Source organism: Vombatus ursinus, unplaced genomic scaffold, assembly GCF_900497805.2.
Source record: "Vombatus ursinus unplaced genomic scaffold, bare-nosed wombat genome assembly UNPS02014825.1, whole genome shotgun sequence".
NCBI lineage: Eukaryota > Metazoa > Chordata > Mammalia > Diprotodontia > Vombatidae > Vombatus > Vombatus ursinus.
In genome coordinates this window covers 1,607,732-1,626,992 of record NW_020954603.1, presented here as the reverse complement: position 1 = coordinate 1,626,992, position 19,261 = coordinate 1,607,732, and the positions used below count along the sequence as shown (strand labels likewise).

Sequence of the window (19,261 nt, the reverse complement as noted above, 5' to 3'; positions counted from 1 at the left end):
TTATAGTTGAATTGTGACCTTCATTGGTAGAGAAGGTAGCATCACCAACAAAATCACTAAGCAGAAAGAGTTTTGAGGATAAATATGATGATGTCAAAGAAAGTGATGAAAATGAGATGGCAGCAATGTGTCAAGAGCCTGCTAAGATGTGGTGGTAGGGGCTGCCATCTGTCACATTGAAGAGCTTATGCTATTCACTTGAGCTTATGTTCTATACTTGAAAATGAAGTATGGTAAGTTACCAAGCAAAAACGAAAACCTAAGGTGTTTCAGAGGTTAAGGACTTAAGGTAAAAATTCCCCTGATCTAGTCATGCTTGACTGGCTCCATACCTGGTTTAATGAACTTATTTCCGTTTAACATGCCTCTCAACTTGGTGCCTACTGACTCAAAAGACCCATGCTTTATGTGATTCTCCCCACTGTGTCTGATCCAAGTAGTTCCCTTAACCATTTCAGCCTTGCCCTAGCCCTCGTATCTTCACCTCCTACTTCCTCTGGCTTAGTGGGAGTTATGGCTCATCTCCACTCTTCCACAGTCCCTAAGAAAAGTACTTGTCCACAGCCCCTCATGGGTCTCCTGATACACAAGACATGTTTAACTTTAAAACCTCAAGGATTTGTAGAAACAGCAAATAGAGTTTGAATTGTGGGAACACCAAGACAGAAATGAAAATATTGGAGCAAAAATCAACCTTGATATCTGACACCAGGCAGTGAAACATGTAGGTGATAAGTGTAATCCAATCCCCTTGCCCCAGCTAAAGTAAATTTTAAAAAATATTGTGACTGCAGACACTTTCATCAAGTGGGAACAACTCTATTGGCTCAGTCAACAAATCAAAGACATCAAACAATAGTAACTAAAAGGGAAGTGGAAGTGAGATGGCAGTATGGAAGAAGGTCACGGTATGGTGCTGGATTGCTGGTGAAGAGGTGGAGTTGATCTGGGAATGGAATGAGCTGATGCCAGTCAGGGACTTGACAATAAGGACAACAGACACCAGGATTCCATGTTCCACTGCCAGGGATCAAGGAGGATTGTGGCTGAAAATTGGGAAAGAAATTCTTTTGTTTACTTTATTCTTCTTTGATGCAAATTCTCCATGTAACAGGTGCTCTCGAGCCATTCTCCCACTCTCCTCCTTCTCCCCCTGGCAGTTAGTGTCCCCAGGTGAGAATTACTACATTTCTTCTCAGGCTTTGGGGGTGCCTGAAGATCCTGGGGAGAAGATTCTAGTACTACAGCTCATGAGTTCTTACCAGTGGCCATTTCTCCCAATAACTATCAATTTATGTCAATTAACCAGCAAGACTCAATTAACTTTAAGAAATTGGCATTTACTAAGGTGGTATAGTAAGGAGAGTTGGTACAAAACATCTCCCCAAACAGAGCATGCTCTCCCATAAGCACTTACAGAATCCAAGCAAGGCTTAGAATATTTGGCAAAGGGAGTAACTTAAAACCTAATTCTTTTCTCCCCTTCTCTGGGCTCCTTCTACAGCCTGGAAGCTGTTCTTTCTTAGGGTATCTAGTTTGTCCTTACTCACAAAAAAGACATTGCTGCTGTTTCAGAGATACTGCTAGGACTCCAAAGAGAAGCCCAAATACTCTGACCTTCTGAAGTTCACAGGTGTGGAAGGGAGAAAGACAGAAGCTATTCTTACCCTCTCCGTCAGCAATTTAATCTCAGAGATTTGGCTGGAGCTACTCTTGCCTCTAAGCTGCCAAATACTTGAAGGCCCATGTAGAAATGTACTATTTCGTAAACAATTCATAAGACAAGATAAATTGTACAGTAGTTTGATGTTTCTGATTAATTGGCTGAGTCAGTAGAGATGTTCCCACTGGACAAAAATTTTTACAGTTGCAATATTTTGTTGTTTACTTTAGGCGGGGTGGAATGGGAAGATTATTACAACTATCACCAACAGTACCCTTCTTTCACAAGAGCAGATCTTGACCCCTCCACAAGATCCAGCAGATCTTGACGAAGCCAATGGTCATTGAGGCTTGCCCACTCAAAGATGAATTTCTCCAAATGTAGCCAGGTTGGTGACCAGATGACAGTTTACAACCCATCAGTGAAGCCTGTCCAGCTTGGTAAGTACTAATAGAGCCTCAATGGTTCTAACACTACCTTTGGGAGCCCACAGTCACCTATATGATGTTGCTAGGCATTAGGGGAAGATGTCAATGGAAGACATAGATGTTGTTGTTGTTGTTCAGTCATTTAAGTTGTGTCTGACTCTTTGTGACCCCATTTGGGGTTTTCTTGGCAAAGATACTGGAAAGATATTGGTTTGCCATTTCCTTCTCTAGCTCATTTTACAGATGAGGAAATTGAGGCAAACAGGGTTAAGTGACTTGCCCAAGATCACACAGCTAGTAAGTGTCTGAGGCCAGATTTGAACTCAGGAAGATGAGTCTTCCTGACTCCAGACCTAGCACTCTATTCACTGTGCCACCTAACTGTCCAGAAGATATAGATATTGATTACTTAAGCATCTAGTCAACAATCACTATACAATAGACTATTATTTAGGAACGCCTTTAGGACTCAGAGAAGAGAATGTCAGTGTTCTGAGATACAGTGGCTATCTGGTCCAGCCCTTAATTTTACAAACAGGGAAACTGAAACCCAGGCAGAGAAAGTGAATTTCCTCAGGTCATATAGGTAGCTAGTGATCAGCAGAGTTTGGATGAGGGTGATGCTGTTGCCAGGATTGAAATCATGTCTTCTCCCTCTGGTTTACTCCCCTCTTGGAAAAGATAGCACTAATATGAATGTATCTATTTTATGTATTAGCATTTTATGTATTATGCTACTTAGAGACCTTAAGAGACTTACTCAGAGTCACATGGATAGGTGGGGTCAGAGCCAGATCTGGACCTGAGTGTTCTGATCTCTAGATCTAATACTCAGTGTTGTCTTTATTTCAGCAAACACAGAGTCTTCAAGTTACTTTGGTGCTACTCTATGCCTCTATGCTACTCTATTCTGAGAGAGCACCAGCCCCTCCTGTTCAAAAGCTCATCGATGGCCGAACCATCTGCATTTTCCTACCACTTTTGGAATTAAATCCAAACTCAGCCTAGTGTTGTGGGTAGCAATTGGCTAGATATTGGCTAGATTACGCACTTCTGAGTTCCCTTACAGCTATTTGGAACTTCCCTCATTCCCCACCCCCCAACATAATACACTGGCCAGGAGAGAATCAGAGATCGGAGTCCTAAATGGATCTGGGTCCTAGCAGACAAACAGAAAAAGTTAAGGAAGTTATTGCTCAGAACTAGGTCCCATGGAAATAGGAGGTAGCCCCTGAGCTGAACCTTGAACGAATCTATGGACAATAAAAAAACAGAGATAAAAAGATGACAAATTCTGGACATCAGAACCAGCTTCTACAAGGGAGGTAGCATGACAAACTTGGGGAAAAGCTATGAAAGCTGCTTGCCTGCACTAATCCAAAAGAGGTGGTAGATAGGATCCAGCCTCAGTAGGATCTTAATGCCAGTCTGCCAATTTGGTATTTTTTCTAGCATAGAAAGCCTCTTGAACAACCCTGTACCTTGGAAATATCTCTTTGGCAGCTGCGTGGAGTATGCATTGGGAGAGGTAGGGAAGCCAAGTAGGAGGCTATTGTCATAGTCTAAAAGTTAGGTGATAAGGACCTAGAATACATTGCATGAGGGGAGAGAAGGAGTTGGTTGTGAGGGACATTGGGATAGAATCAACCTTTTGTCAACTTACTGTATGTGGGGGATGAAGGAGAAAAAAAAAGGCAAGAATGTTCATTTGGGTGAATAAGTTCGGGAACTAGAACCTTCTCATCTGCTTGCTCTGTGCCTCAGTTTCCCATTCAAAGGAGCCTACCTACTTCTTATCCAGGGCTAATACTCTCCTTCAGATCTAGTCAACCCAGAAAGCCAGGTTGGAGGGAAAGAGCAAAGCATCCAGGGATTCTCAATCATAGATATTAGACTCCCCAATACTGTCACTCTTCCCCCAACCTTTACCCCTTTCTGTTGTCCTTGATATCTCTGCCTGGGACCCAGCATTGCCCCAATGAGTGCCCCCCACTGTTATAAACACACAGGTAATCCATTCGCCAGAGCCCTCACTCTTTGAACATGGACCTCCAAAGTATAAGTTAATAATAGTAGTAACTATCATGTATGTAGTGTCTTAAGATTTGCAAAGTTCTTATTTATCAGGTAAAATTTAAAGTTATTTATGGGAGAGATATTAGAAATATACACATTTATGTGCATGCCTTTGTATTTGTGCACACGCATATGTATGTATTGTATATGTATTATCACATTTACATATATGTATACCTGTTTATATGTTGAAGTATATGAATGGAAATCAAATGGTATCTTTGAGACGTTGCTTGCTCTCCCTTCTGGTCCTGAGTTCTAGAAAATTCTTAGAGGCAACAGAATGAAATTATCTCCAATCTGGTCCCTCCCCACCCCATGGGTGTTCCTTCCTTTGTTGGGTATCCAGCTTGTGTTTAACCTGTCTCCTTGGAGTGTGGCTTGGGCGGGGGTTGGCCCAGTTCCCAAACCTGGTGTATAAGGGAGAGAGGCTGCTCAGGCAGTGGTACTGTTAGTGATCAAAGCAGAACTCCCCACACCATCCATGGTGTTCTCGTGGCTATCCTCATGGCTCCCTGTGAGCCTCCACAGGCTGTGGTTGTGGTCAACTGCTCTGGTCCTGGCCCTGGGTCTTCTCCAGCTGACCCGGCTGCTGGCCAGGAGGCAGAAACTGCTCCGAGCTCTGGACAGCTTCCCTGGGCCACCTATCCATTGGTTCTTCGGGCATGCTAAAGAGGTACGGTTGGGCCCCTAGCCAGGTGAGCACAAAGGGAGAGGGAGAGAAGAAAGAGGAGAGTTTGAGGAAGAGAGTCTGGGGATGAAGAAGAAGAAAGAGGTTGTTAGTGAAGGGAGGAGACCACTGCTCTTCTGGCTTTGGGGCAGGTAAGGAAGCAATGCAGCATGAGTTCAGGACAGCAGAAAGACACAGGGGAGATGGAGAAGATGAGGAGAGAGATAGGGGGAGTTTGATGCAGAATCACTGAATCTTAGATTTGGAAAGGGAGTTCAAAGGTCATTTTGTCTGATTTAGGGGAGAATCTTCTCTCCGACAACCCCAGCAAGTGGTTAAGCCTTCTGGAAACCCTCACTAACTCCATGAAGCTGCCCACAGCATGTTTGGACAGCTCCGTAATTAGGAAGCTTTCCCTAAGAGTCAACAGAAACTGATCTCTTCCATTTTCACGCATTGTTTCTCGTTCTACAGGCAGGCAGAGAGAAGGAAAGAGAGGGGAAAACTGAGAGAGGAAAAGGGGGAGGGAGATGGATGGGGAGAAAGAGGCAGAGGAAGAAGGAAGTAGAGACAGTGAGCATAACGGGCTCCCTACTCACTGGCTCTTTGGTTATATCAAAGAGAGAGAGCCAAAATAGGGTGGGGGAGAGGCAGAAAGGGAGAAGAAAGGAAGGGTATGGGGAGAAAGAAGGGAAAAGAATGATCCTGAGCAAGATATAGAGAAAGAAGAAGGTGAAAAGGAGGGAAGAGAAAGAAGAAATAGAGGAGAGGGAGGCAAGAGAAGTAAGGGCATACTTCAACCCAATCTTCCCTTCCCTGAAGACAACTTCATTCCACTTCCTTCTCTGTGTCTTTCTTTTTGTCTCCCTCCTACAATCTTCTCACCTATAAAGCAGAGGTCAAAATCTACCTCACCTGGAAAACCTTCCCTGGTAAGGATCTTAGATTTAGACCCAGAGGGGATCTTGGCTATGTACTAAGTCAACACCCTCATTTCACAAATGAGGAAAGAGGCTCAGAAAGTGTAAGTTATTTGCCCAAGGTCACAGTGGGTGGTAAGTAGCTGAGCTGGGATTTGAAACCTAGATCTTTGACTCAAAATCTAATTCCCTTTCCATTGTACCTAACATTTTTCCTTCCAACTCTGATCACTCTTTTATTTGTGATTACTGAGCCAGAGGACTCAATTTGTTTCTGCTGATAAGTCATTTCAATCATGTCCAACTCTTCATGACCCTGTCTGGGGTTTTCTTGGCAAAGATACTGGAGTGGTTTGCCATTTCCTTCTCCAGCTCTTCTTACACATGAGGAAACAGAGGCAAACGGGGTTAAGTGACTTGCCCAGGGCCACATAGCTAGTAAATTTCTGAGGCTGGAAGTGAGGTCCTGCCTAGATGCCTTGAGCAGAATACCTAGAAAAAAGCTAAAATGCCTATGACATTCTCCAGGCAGGCAGGGACCTCTTTCCAAGCTAGTCTTTTGACAGAGAAGGGAATATTACAGTTTATTATTAGCAATCAAATGACACAACATTAACATTAATTTCTCTCAGAGTGGTGTCCATGGAAGGGAATTTTTGTCTGGAAAGTCACAGGGATTATGACTGGAGTCACAGAACAATTAATTGAAACATCCTTTCCAGGAATCACAGTGTTGGCTTAATTAATATTCCCAGAGATAGATAATTCCCAGAGATAAGATTCCCAGAGAAGGAAAGTGTATTGGGAACGGATGAGGGGAGAAGAACCAAAGAGTAGTGTGCTAAGATGGCCTAGATATGGAGGACCATCACCAAATGGGAGCCCAGGTCTTCAGCGCAATAACATTAATACTTTCCAAATTCATTTTTCCATATTTGGAATCATTCTTATGGCTTGCCTCAGCTCTTTGGAATGGTATGTCCTTGTGTAGAGAAGGGATGGGATTTGATCTGTTTGGTCCCAGAAGGTGGAATCAGGAGCAGTGGGGGGAAGTAGATGTGCAAGTTGAGACTCGATGTCAGAAAAAGCACAGAGCAGAATGCGCTGCATCAGGAGGTAGTGGCTCACCCTTCGCAAAGCAGAGGCTGGGTGGCCATCTGTCCATGTGTTGTAAAGAAGATTCTTGATCATGTACAGGTTGGTCTAGATGCCTCTCAAGATCCTTCCAATGCTGGCCTTAGTTGGTTTATCTGTAAAATGAGGGAATTGAGTGACTAGCCCTTTGTGTTCCCCCCCTCCCCGTTCTGACCTTCTGTCATTCTGAGCTTTGCCTCTTCCTCCAGATTGAGGGGAAGCTCCAAGGTCGCTTCTTTCCTTTCTCCCTTACTGTGGAGCCCAAGCCAGAGCCGGGACCACCCGATGACATGTTGACTGACAGAAGGTCTCACTTCGGGGATTATCAGCTGACCTGGGTGTCCTATGGGGTACCGGGCAGGGAGTAATGGGAAGCAACTGGTGTTGGCATCAGAGGTCCCTTGCCTGGAGAGGTAGCTGGAAGTACAGACTTGAGAGATGACACCTCAGCTCTCCAGAGCCCGCTTCACTCCAGCCCTATCAGCCTCAGAAGCTAGAAAGTCAGCAGCTGTTCTCCTAGCCCTTCATGCCTTTGGTTTGGGCTGGCAATGTGATGATGTGCTGGACCTCAAGTCAGGAAGACACGACTTCAAGTTCCACACCTACTGAGGGACCTGGGACACGTGACTTCACCTTGTTTGACCTCCATTTCCTTACTTTTAAAATAGGACTAGTTCTTATAGCATCTCCCTCACAGGGTTCAGTTGTTGTACAGTGAGGGCTCCTCTGGTAGCAGGCTCAGGGTTCAATCTTTGTCCAAAGTTAAGCCCTGGCCTGGGACTAAGCTTGGGTTCAACCTCTATCCAGAATTAGGGTTCAGCCTAGGACCAGAGCTGGAGCTCAATCTCTGTCCTGAGTTAGGGCTCAGCCTGGGACAAGGATTTAGACTCACTCTCTGTCTAGAGTTAGGATTCAGCCTTCATCCCTGATTTTGTAACTTACCAGCTAGCTGCTCTAAACCCTTACTGAACTCCAGAAAAATCCTGGAGTAGGGAAGAGTTCTAAATGAAGGATTCCCTCCCTTTTCCTGAGGTCTTCTGAATGAGATGGGGGAAGACATAGTAAAATCTCTCCAAACTAGAAATGCAGGTCCCTAGCTGGGCAGGAAAGCTGATTACTCTGGAACTGAGATTAATTCACCACCTTTCCCCATCTTCACACTTGAAACTTCCTGAGATTCTTTTCAAAATACTTAATATCCCCCCAATCTCTGTCTTTTTCTAATCAGCAATTAGCTCCCACTGCACTGCCTCCAGGAAGTGCCACCCCCACTTCCCATTAGTCTCACCTCCATAGGCTGATTTCTCAGTTCTCTGAATTCTTCTAAGGCTCACTCTGAAAAATACACACTCATCTGACTCCTGAGACCCTGGTTGGCCTAGGTTTTCCTGTGTCCTGGTCTTCCCTCCCTGTGTAACTTCAAACTCACTGGAAGGGTCTAGGGGGAATCTCAGAGGACAAGACTAGGGATTATTCCTCTTCTCCTCCTCTCTCAAGGGGACTTAGATCCCATCTAACAAATTGTCCCATGTGAAGATGAGGGAAAATAGCCCTCCCCATAGCCCTCCCTCCTATCTTGATATTCCTGTATTTTCACAAGACCCTTCTGGAGAAAAACACCTTTCCTTGATCAAGGGAAGAGGGAAGGAATCCAGGAGAGGCAGAGATGTCCGATGGAAAGGACCGCTGAGCAGCCCTCCCTTTATCCTCTCTAATAAACCACGTGGTAGTAGTTTAACAAATGCTATTTAACTAACTGATTAATAAAGAAGATACTCTTTTCTTTGGTCTGTTATAAATGGCTGTGCTTAAGGATACATTAAGTATCCTAATAAGTACCTTTTCCTAAGTATTCTTATCCCAAACTGCTTTGTAAGAAACACCAGCCTTGGGGCAGCTAGGTGGTGCAGTAGATAGTACACCAGCCCTGGAGTCAGGAAGACCTGAGTTCAAACTTGGCCTCAGACACATAACACTCACTAGCTGTGTGACTCTGGGCAAGTCACTTAACCCCAACTACCTCATATTTAAAAAAAAAAAAACAAGCCTTCTGTTATTCCCTCTGATTCATGTCACTCAGGAGGGGAGAATATATCTCTTTCTATCATTTATACACATATCTAGACATACATAGCTGCACATTTAATATATTATGTATAAATATATGTGTGTACATGTCATCTGCAGAGCTGTGAGACACACATGACCATTACCTACTGATGTATGTGCCACATTTTTAAGTGGATAAATAAACTACAATTTGCCTGTCTGTCTGTCTACTGCTCTGGTTTATTTGGGCAGTAGCTAGCAAGGAGCCTGAAAATTCCCCAAACAATACCTTATATCTCTATAAACTCTCAGAGTCAGCAATCCTGGCCTTCTGGCTGTTCCTTGTATAACACACTCCACCTCTTGACTTTGGGCATTTTCTCTGGCTGTCCCCCAAGCCTGGAATGCCCTCCCTCCTCATCTCCATGTCTCAGCTTCCTTCAAGTCTCTGCTAAAACTCCACCTTATACGGGAAGCCCTTTCTGATCGCCCTTAATGTTAATGCCTTCCTTCTGTTGATTATCATGCCGCTTATCATGATAAGCATGCCTATTATCAGCCAGAGAGAGTAAGTCTAATGACTCTGTGTAACTCTGCCTCACTTAACTCCAGTTCACTGGAAAGTCAAGCTATCACCTGGTGTTGTCATTGGTCCTCTTCAAGAATGAAGGATGGACAACAATCTCCAATATATCCTGCCTGTATCTTGTTTGTATTTTGTTTGCAGGTTGTCTCTCCCATTCAATTATGAGCTCCTTGAGAGCAGGGACTGTCCATTGTCTTTCTTTGTATCCCCAGAACTTAGTACAGTGTCTAGCACATAGTAGGTCCCTTAACAAATGTTTGTTGACTGACTGACAGACTGGCTAACTCAGGAGGTAGTGGATTTCTCCTCTCTGGAGGGCTCAAGCAAAGACTAAATAACTTCACAGGCAGGCTGGAGAGTGGATCCTTTTTCAGGTAAGGTTGGACCAGGTGCCTCTGAGATCTCCTCCCCCCACCACATTAGTGTTCTGTGATTCTGGTAGGAAGAAGCCCAACCCCCTTCTACTGGTGCATTGTGGAAGATGTGGAAGATGTAGCTTTCAGTGTCAGAGAAGAGAAGGGGGCAAACATAAGGCAGCTCATTCCCCCTGGAAAGAGATGTATTTATGAGTATGTTCTTCCTGCCATCAAACCCAAAAGTTACTCCTACAACATTCCCTCAATGCTCCCGGTTCAAGCAGAGCAAATCAAAAAATAACCAAAGTTTTTGTTTGTTTTGTTTTGTTTTCACCCTACTGGGAGAAAAAGGAGGATGAAAGAAAGGAGAAGCCTTGGTTTGCGGTGGATGGGACGATGCCAAATAACCGCAATCTGAGCTACCCGACGTTGGAGGGGCTGACTCAAGGGAGGGTGAACTGCCCCTCCTGGGAGTCTCCAAGCAGAGGTTGGGTGTGTTATCCTAACTAACTGTCCTGCTTCCTTCCTACCGTCCACCCTTCACAGTCCCTGAAGGTCAGATGTGTTCAATTTCCTCCCATGTAACAATGTCTATCCCAAACCCCACCTCCAAAAGGCCAGGTATGTTATATTGCACCCTCTCTCAGGGTTCTCCGGTATCCTTAAGGGGACCTGGGCTGTCCAGTCTCTTTGCCTTTAGCTCAAACTCCCACAACTTGGCTTCTCCACATTTTAGGAGGTCCTCTGTACCTCAGTACCATTTAACCACTAGAAAGAAAGAGTAGCTTTTAAAAACGAATATTTACTTAGAATGAATAACAAGAAAAACTTATAAACGTCCCTCCCCAACACCTGGAGGGGACATAATCCCTACTTTATACCACCTCTGGCTCTGGAAAGGGAGGGGTATTACGTTCACAATTTAGCTCAATTCCTATGCAGCACATTCTCACCAAGGTCCAGGTCCAAACTCCTCTAGGGTCCAGTCCTGGTCCTTTTGCTTCTTGGGGCTGCTTGCTGGGCTGGCAGTAACATCTTGCCTGAAATCCTACCTCCAAAGTCACCACAGCTCAAGCTCCCAGGTCTGGAGACTCTACTGCCTCAACCTAGAACTGGAAGGGACAAAGAAAACAGATTAAAACCTGAAACCTGATCCTTAGGGCCACAGGGCCTAAAAGTCAAGAAAAGAGGTAGACAGAGAAAGAGAGACAGAGACAGAAGGAGACATAGAGAAAGGAAGTGGGGAGGAGAGAGAGAAAAAAAGGGTGACAGAGAGAGAGGGAGAGAGAGAGAGAGAGAGAGAGAGAGAGAGAGAGAGAGAGAGAGAGAGAGAGAAGCTTTGGGGAACATGCACAATTAGAGAAAAGGACATGGATGATGCTCCAACAAGGGAAAATGAGGAGTAGTCAGAGAGGAAGGAGAAGAACAAGAAGAATGAAGACTGAAAAAAGACTATCAGGTTTGGCAAATAATTAAGAGATCATTTGTGATTAACATATAACAGATTACAAAATCGCAGAGTTGACAGGGACCCGGGAACCTCCAGTAATAAGCCAGACTTGAAGAAAATTGTGTTCTAAAAGCCCTGAGCAGTATTGATCCCACCTTTGTAAAAAAAAAAAAAATCTTTCCCAACTCTTGACAGAGAAAATGGGCTAGAGATGGAGAATGGGGAGAAAGAGGCATTCTTATGCATGACCAGTGTGTTGATTGGTTTTGCTAAACTGTACATGTTTGCTACAAGGAAGACTTCTACTGGGGAATAGTGTCAGATGTGAAAAAAGGTAGGGACAAAACATTTTTTAAACTTACAGGAAAAGTCAGGGTATGGTGGTGAATGCCCATAGTCCCTGCTACTGGGGAGGCTGAGGCCAGTGGCTCACTTGAGCTTGGAACTTCAGTTAAGCTAAATCATTGTGTGACATCAATATGGTGACCCCCTGGGAGAAGGGAGTCCTTGGTTACCTAAGGAAGGGAACTGACCCAGGTCAGAAATAGAGTAGGTCAAGGCTTTGGTGCTGATCAGCAGGCAGGCTCTGATCATGGGTGGCTGCTGTATTTCTAGTCTGGGTGAAATAGGGATACCCTGTCTGTTTATTTGTCTCTCCGCCTTCCCATCTCTTCTCTCTCTTTTTCTAAATGTGTAAGTGTAAGAGGTAAAAATGGAGTTTTTAAAAAGTACTTTGTAAACTTTTACATACATAGATGGTACAATGGATAGAGCACTGAGCCTAGAGTCAGGAAGACCGAAGTTCAAATCTAGCTTTAGCCATATCCTAGCCATATGACCCTTGGCATTTCACTCAGCCTCAATATGCCTCAGTTTCCTCATTTGTAAAATGGGGATAATAATATAACCTGTCTCAAGATTGTTATGAGGATCAAATGAATTAACATCTATATTACTTTGTAAACTTGAAAGGATTATGTAAATTATAGCTATTTTGCATGTAATTTTATGTATAAACATAGATACATATGTGTATATATCTTTAGAGGACACAGAGATACTGTGTATGTACCTGACACTGTGATCTTTGCTAGACATTGAGGTTCCATCTGGCTCCTAGACCATGCCCTGCCCCTAATTCCACACTGAGCCCACAGATAGGACCTGTGAAGCCTTGTGCCTCCAAAGCTCCCTTACTCCCACACAAGGTGTCCACCACACTCCAACCCCAGCCTTTCTCTAACCTGGTGAACTTTTAGCCTTGAGGCCTTTGTCCTCTCAATCCAGAGGCCATGGCAACCTTATACCAAAGCTAACACCAGTTGCCTTCACCCTGGCCTCTTTGAGACCCTGGGAGAGCCTCTCCTACCTTGTGCCTACTTTGATCAAACATAAGAGAGTCACTTAAGGACTTAAAACAATGTTTTAGCAAACACAAAGCCAGACAAAAGAAGTCTAAGACAAGAAAAAAGCTTAGGTACCAGGGGAACAGTGTTTCCACCCTCCATATCTTACCCCTCCTCTCTCCTTTCTTAAAACATCTTATCCTAAAGCTAAATTAGTTCTCCCTACGGCAGCCTAACAGCCTGGGAAAAGGACAGTTCCAAAGGACAGCTCCCTTTCTTCCTGTTCTTGATAATAATAGGTTGTTATGGTGATTGTCCTTTCTTTTTATTCTTTCCAAACTTGGGTCTGAGAACTGCAGTTTGGCAGGAAAGAATGCCAGAAAGAGCTCTTGGTCAGAAGACCTCAGAATCCCACAGATTATTAATATCCTAGAATAACATTCCTAGGTCCAACACTGGCACCAATTCCCAGGACCACAACAATGGGACAACTATTTATCCTCTCCAGTCCTCAGTTTCTTTACTTTAAAAATAGGGGTAATAATCCTTGTACTATTCTTGAGTAGTTTGGTTAGAAAAGTATTCTGTTTGTACAGTAGAAAGTAAGATCCTCTGCTAGGGGGAAGAAAGGGGCCCTTGTAGGTGCCTTAAATAGAGGTTTAGACCAGCCACTGTGAGGATTTTATAAAAATAAGACTTTTTCCAGCATATAATAGGTGCTTAATAAATTTTTATTGATTGATTGATGGGAAAGAATGAAAAGACTGGCATGCAGCCATGAGGAACCAGTTGAGATGGAATAACAAATGTGCCTGGATGCGCTATTTTCAGGAGATCAAGCACTAATGTTCTCAGGAAATCGCTGGAGGGATGTTATTTTTTAGCTGGGGCAGAGATCAGGGAAGGCTCCACAGAGGCAGTCCCTGAACTGAGCTGAGGAATAGTAGATCACTGCACAGTGAGGGTGCCAGGAAGTGATAGGACCAAGGCTGGCACCAAAGTGACCAGTAATGATGGCACTTCCTGTTCTGTGAACTACTCCTATTGTTCATTGGGGACTCACTTCCTATAGCTTCTAAGGAATAAGATTATTATCAATCTAAGTCCCCAAATGATCATCTACTTTGTTTCTGGCAGAGGAAGGGAGAGTGCCAGCAGATGACCAGAGAGCTGGAATTCTCCATCACTATTCTATCACTGTTCAGTGCCAGGATTGGCTCTCAAATTGTCTGGTTTTCTCTTCCACCTTTGGCCCATGTGGTCTAAAGTAGAGCTCTTTAACAACATTTTTCTCCTGTTCATCCCTCCTTTAACCCTTGCCCAAATATTCTCCACCACATTTCCTCCCTTGGATTCCTGAATTACCTCACATGAGTAAAATTGTAATACACAATGCTACCCACTTCTTTTGTTTTTGTTTTTAATCTATTATGCTTTCTGTTGAATGAAGTTAATATATACATAGGACAGCTAGGTGGCACAACATATAGGATTCAGGAAGACTCTTCTTCCAGGATTCAAATCTGGCCTCAGACACTTAATAGGTGTGTGACCTTGGGCAAGTCACTTAAGTCAGTTTCTTCATCTGTAAAGTAAGCTGGAGAAGGAAATGGCAAACCACTCCAGTATCTTTGCCAAGAAAACCCCAAATCAGGTTGAAAAGAGTCAGACGTGACTAAAGTGATTGAACAACAACAAACAACAGTATGTGTGTGTGTCCATATTGCCATTGGATGTCCCATCCCACCACATCTCAGTGGTAACTGAGAAGCCAAATGGACCTTCTTGCATCGCCACTTCACTCAGTTGATTACTCCTACTTGGTGCATTTCTTATAGAGCTGGAGAAGACCATGGGTTTTGGTGATGGCTCTTTTCTTGGAACAGAGTTCTCTGACTTCTTTGGCTTCCTTTTCCCTAATCTCCTCTGTTGGGCCTCTTGCTCTCTATGGAATCAGGTTTGGCAGATAAATAAGGGTGCTTTTTGTCCACTTCCTCTCTTTTTTGTTTAGATCACATTACAGAGTCCAGGCAAATCCTTTCTTGGTCCTTGTCAGGTACACTTCCTCTGTGGTCCAAAAATCTGCAAACCATCCCTAGGCTCCACTTCCTTGGTATGCTGGTTCTCTCTCCCAATTTGCTTCTCTTTAACAATAGTGATGAAAACTCCATCCACACCTCCTGGGGTCTGAATTTTTATGCCCCAAGACTTCATAATCCTTGGCATGTCTTTTTAGGTTTTTTCATTACAAGATTATCTGTACCCATGTGAAATAATCACAAATAAATGACTCATAGGTTCAAGATTTGAAAGCCCTGGATGTGTTCCATTATGCCTCCACTACCCTAGGCCCTGAGAGGAGAGCAGACCTCTCAGATGGTTAGGTGAGGTCAACAAGTAAGCCCCCTGGCACTTTCAACAGAGTCCTCATCTGCTCCCAATCAACTCTTCCTCCTCTGATCATCCCTGGATGCCCTAGCTCCTGGTGGCAACCCACATTGTTGTTCTGGGCAGCATAAAAAGAGAGTCCAGGAGACAGAAGGCATTTAGGTCCAGATACTGCCCATGCCAGGGTCCTCTAAAAATCTTCCAACCTTTAAGTGCTCAGTGGCAAGGAATTCAGGACCTCCTGGAACAAGAGATACCATTGCTGGACAGCTCTAAAAATGACAGCAGCAACAGCAGCAGGAATGAAACCTTGCTTCAATATAGTACTTTCCAAATACTGGGCACTTGACTTGATTAATCTCATTTTACCCTCACAAAAGCCTGGCATTACCAACTACCAGTATCTATATTTCACAAATGGAGGAATGGAGATTCCAGTGGTTATGTGCATAGCCCCGGGTTAAGGCCAGGGTTGGGGCTCAATCTATGGCCTGTGAAATAGAGCAAAGCTCACTGGCCTGGAGAGGATGGCATAAAGAATTTTGGCCTCATTGGCATCTACTCTAATTGCTCAGTTTGCTAACTTCTGACTGCCACCCTTCTTAGGACCCCTCTCTAGTAGCTCCTAATCCTAGTATCTTAACCGTAAGTGGCTTCCTTGGACTTTCAGTCAAAGCTCTGCTTAATCATTGATTGTCATATCTGCTTTCCCATCATTCCTTCCCACTCCAGGGCTATGGGAAGTAAAAGAGCCTTAGTTTGGCATTTAAGGCCCTTCACAACTTTCCACTCCCAACATGTGCACCACTGCTGTCTCCACTCATTCTCTGTTCCCACCATGCCAGATGTCTTGCTGCCTATCTCCATATCCAGTTCATTCCTGCCGTCGTACCTTTACTCGGTTCTCTTGCCTGGAGGGCCTTTTTTGTCCTCCTCATCTCTTCCAGTATCATCAGTCTCAAGGACCAGCTAGAGACCCATCTCCTTCTCTATAGCCTAGTGGATAAGGCACCAGAGCTGGCATCAGGAGGCACTGGATTCAAATTCTGACACTTACCCTAGCAGCCATCAACTACCATCAGACACAATGAGGGCTTTCAGAGATGTTGTTTCGAGATCCTACCTCAGCCCTTCTTCCCTGACTTCAGTTTCCAACCCTATTATCAACTAATTGTACCCCTGACTTCTCAATCCCCCCTCCCACAAACTGGTCCTGTCACAAGCCTGTCTTTGAACTAAATCTTGAGTATAGCCTGCCTTAAGAGTCTGTTGTTCCCGAACCCACCCTATCCCACCCTACTTCTTACCTCAGCCCTCTGCCTGGAATTTTGCTCTCTCTCAAAAGCAAACCATCCCAGCTTCCCTCTCCACTTAGCCCTAGAATTCAAGGAGTATCAGGTCCCAGAACAATGTCTATGAAAGTTTTATTCCTCTGGAATAAGATGAGGACAAGAAGATGCTCTCCTACCTAATTTCATTTCTCTCTTACCTGTCTCTTCCCTCTTCTCCCCTTTCCTTTCTTCCTCAGATCTTCCCACATCTTCCCCTTTGATTTTTATCTTAACTATTCCTCTGCCCAATATTCCTTCCCCTCACTCTTCCCTCATCTCTCCTCTCTCTCTTTCCTCATCTCCTCTCCTTTTATTTTTCTCTCACCTCTTTTTTCCTTACAACTTTTCTCCCCTTGACTCTTCCTCCAACCTCTCCTCTATTTCTTCTACCATTTCTTACTCACCTCTCTCCCCTTCCTCATCTCTTCTTCCATCCGTCCTCCTTTATTTACCATCATGATTACCTAATCTCAAGTAGAAGCTGAAAGGACTGACATTCTGACATTATATGGATGGGGAAGCTTCCAAGGTCAATGGAATCCCCATCTTTCCTTCTCTGCAACCCCACCATGACTATCACCATTAACTTTTCTCCCATTCTTCTCCCCACCAATCAGATCGAAGAGGGAGGAGGCCTGGACAAGATGATATCCTGGGCCAATACTTATCCCTCTGCCCACCCTCTGTGGTTTGGGAGATTTGTTGGTTTTCTGAACATCTACGACCCTGACTATGCCAAGGCTGTGTATAGCCGAGGAGGTGAGGGAGCTACTGATCTCAGCCTCCTATTGGTTACTGTCTGAGTGGGGAAAATGGGGATTGAGTGGGAATGGGTATGGGGATGGGATGGGGAAGGGTATTGTGTCCTAAGCAATAGAGAACCTTATATACAAGAGAATGAAAATTGGTGATCTGAGAGTGTGGTAGGGAGTGGAGGAAAAGGGGAGGAGGTCTGTGAGGAAGAACTTGAGAGGGCAAGAAGGGGCCCTGTTCTATAAGTCTTTCTTTTGAGCTTAGAATCCTTGAGCCCCTAAACTACTAGGTTTTGAGAAGGGGTGGGAAGATTCTCCCCATTGCCTGTTCTGGCAACTCCAGGGACAGGAAAACTTGCCTAATCTTACATCTTTCTTTTCCTTGAAGACCCTAAGGCCTGGGATATATACAGTTTCTTCTTACCTTGGATTGGTAAGTATGTCCCCGCCCCCCCACAGACAAACATACATACACCCATACCTACACATCATCTGTGGGCTGAAAGATGGTTGGGAGGATGCAAGGTTGAGAGCAAGGGGGCTCTCACCATAGCCACTCCCTACCCATCACATAGCCAGGCTCTCAGTCCCCTCTGAATCTCATCCTCAGTGTCACCTCCATGAAACCTGGTTCCATGGCCATTCTTCAGCACTCCACTTTGGTTACATTGCTTGGGAGTTGCTAAGGGGTCACCATGTGCTCTCAGAGAGTGCCAGGGAGTCAGGTCCTGGGGGTCTCGGCCCAGGTCTGGCAAGGGGGAAGAGGAGGAAGAGAAGGGGGGCTAAGAAGAGCTTCCACTCTACCTAATTATACATCTACCCACCTTCACCCCCACTACAGGGAAGGGGCTGCTGGTCCTGGATGGGCCCAAGTGGTTCCAACACCGCAAATTGCTCACGCCTGCCTTCCACAATGAGGTGCTGAAGTCTTATGTGAGCCTGTTTGCAGAATCCACCCATGCAATGCTGGTAAGAGATCCTCTCCACTGTCCCTGCCCTGGATGCACCTTCATCTCCCCAGAATGGGCTTTGGCAAAAACCCTAATGAGGCCCTTCTGCCTAGATCATTAGGGAGAAGTAGCCTCCTTCCTCATCCTGGCCCGCACCTTCTCCTTGTATCTCTCCTCTTCCTCCTGGGAGATCCAAAACTTTCATTGTAGGGATGCAACCTTGAACTGCAGTCATACTCCTGGTTTAGCATCCCCTAGGTGAGGGGGAAGGGATGGACTCTGTTCTGGTGCCCCAAGCCATGACTGCCCTCTCATTTCTATAGCTAAGGGACAGCTGACTGGCAGCAGGGATAGGAAAAAGGATTGGATCTGGGATTTGATTGGTATAGGAAGACTTCTTTACCAATCCAGATCAGTACCTCCTCTGAAAGTTAGAGTCTTTTGCACAGAGCACTGAGAGATTAAGTGACTTGCCCAGGGTCACACAGCTGGTGGGTGTCAGAAGCTTGGCTCTAAAGACTAGCTCCCTGCCCACTGGGCCAAAGAGCTTCACTGTCATCTCCCAAACAGCTTGCTGCTATGGAAAGAACAATGATTGAATCTGACATAAGACAATGTGGGTGCATTGCCTGAACCTGCTGTTCATTACCTACACTACCAGCTTTCTCTCTGAGCCTCAGTTTCTTTATCTGGGGAAGAAAGGATTTGGGCCACATGGTCTCTCAGGCCCCTTCCAGCTTTATGGCATGTGATTCTTGTGTCTTTCCCAGCTGCTATCTCAGTGTCTAAAATTGCACCATTGGAACATGGTTAGTATGGGGTAGATAGTTTTGACAGAGCTGGCATCAAAGTCAGTGAGACCCGAGTTCAGGTCATGTCTATGAAACATTGTGGCTGTAATGTTAACTTCATTAACTTAACTTAGCACTCTAGCCTGCTCCCTAACATTGTAAGCTGCAGAGAAGGTGCTCACCTGCATTGGGAGAGGGAGTTTCCACACCTGGTAGTTCCCTACACTGAAGGAAATATAGATGCATTCCCTAAACAACAAAGCCAATCCCTCTCCCTTACCCTTCTTGTCCTAGGGCATCCAGGAGGGCCTCCAATGTTCTTAGCCATTAATCCTCACTGGATTAGCCTCCCCCAAAACCTTTTACATCTA

General features: G+C 44.8%; 1 protein-coding gene across 1 annotated transcript in view; it reads left to right on the top strand.

Annotated features, from left to right (window-relative positions):
* Positions 1 to 4,604: 4,604 nt before the first annotated feature.
* Positions 4,605 to 19,261, top strand: part of LOC114024849 (cytochrome P450 4B1-like) — a 29,917-nt gene continuing 15,260 nt past the window's right edge. Inside the window, exons 1-4 of the mRNA XM_027838052.1 lie at positions 4,605 to 4,843; positions 17,015 to 17,156; positions 17,538 to 17,582; positions 17,991 to 18,118. Of these exons, the coding sequence (XP_027693853.1) occupies positions 4,652 to 4,843; positions 17,015 to 17,156; positions 17,538 to 17,582; positions 17,991 to 18,118 (507 nt within the window). The 5' untranslated portion in view covers positions 4,605 to 4,651. The remainder of the gene's footprint in view (positions 4,844 to 17,014; positions 17,157 to 17,537; positions 17,583 to 17,990; positions 18,119 to 19,261) is intronic.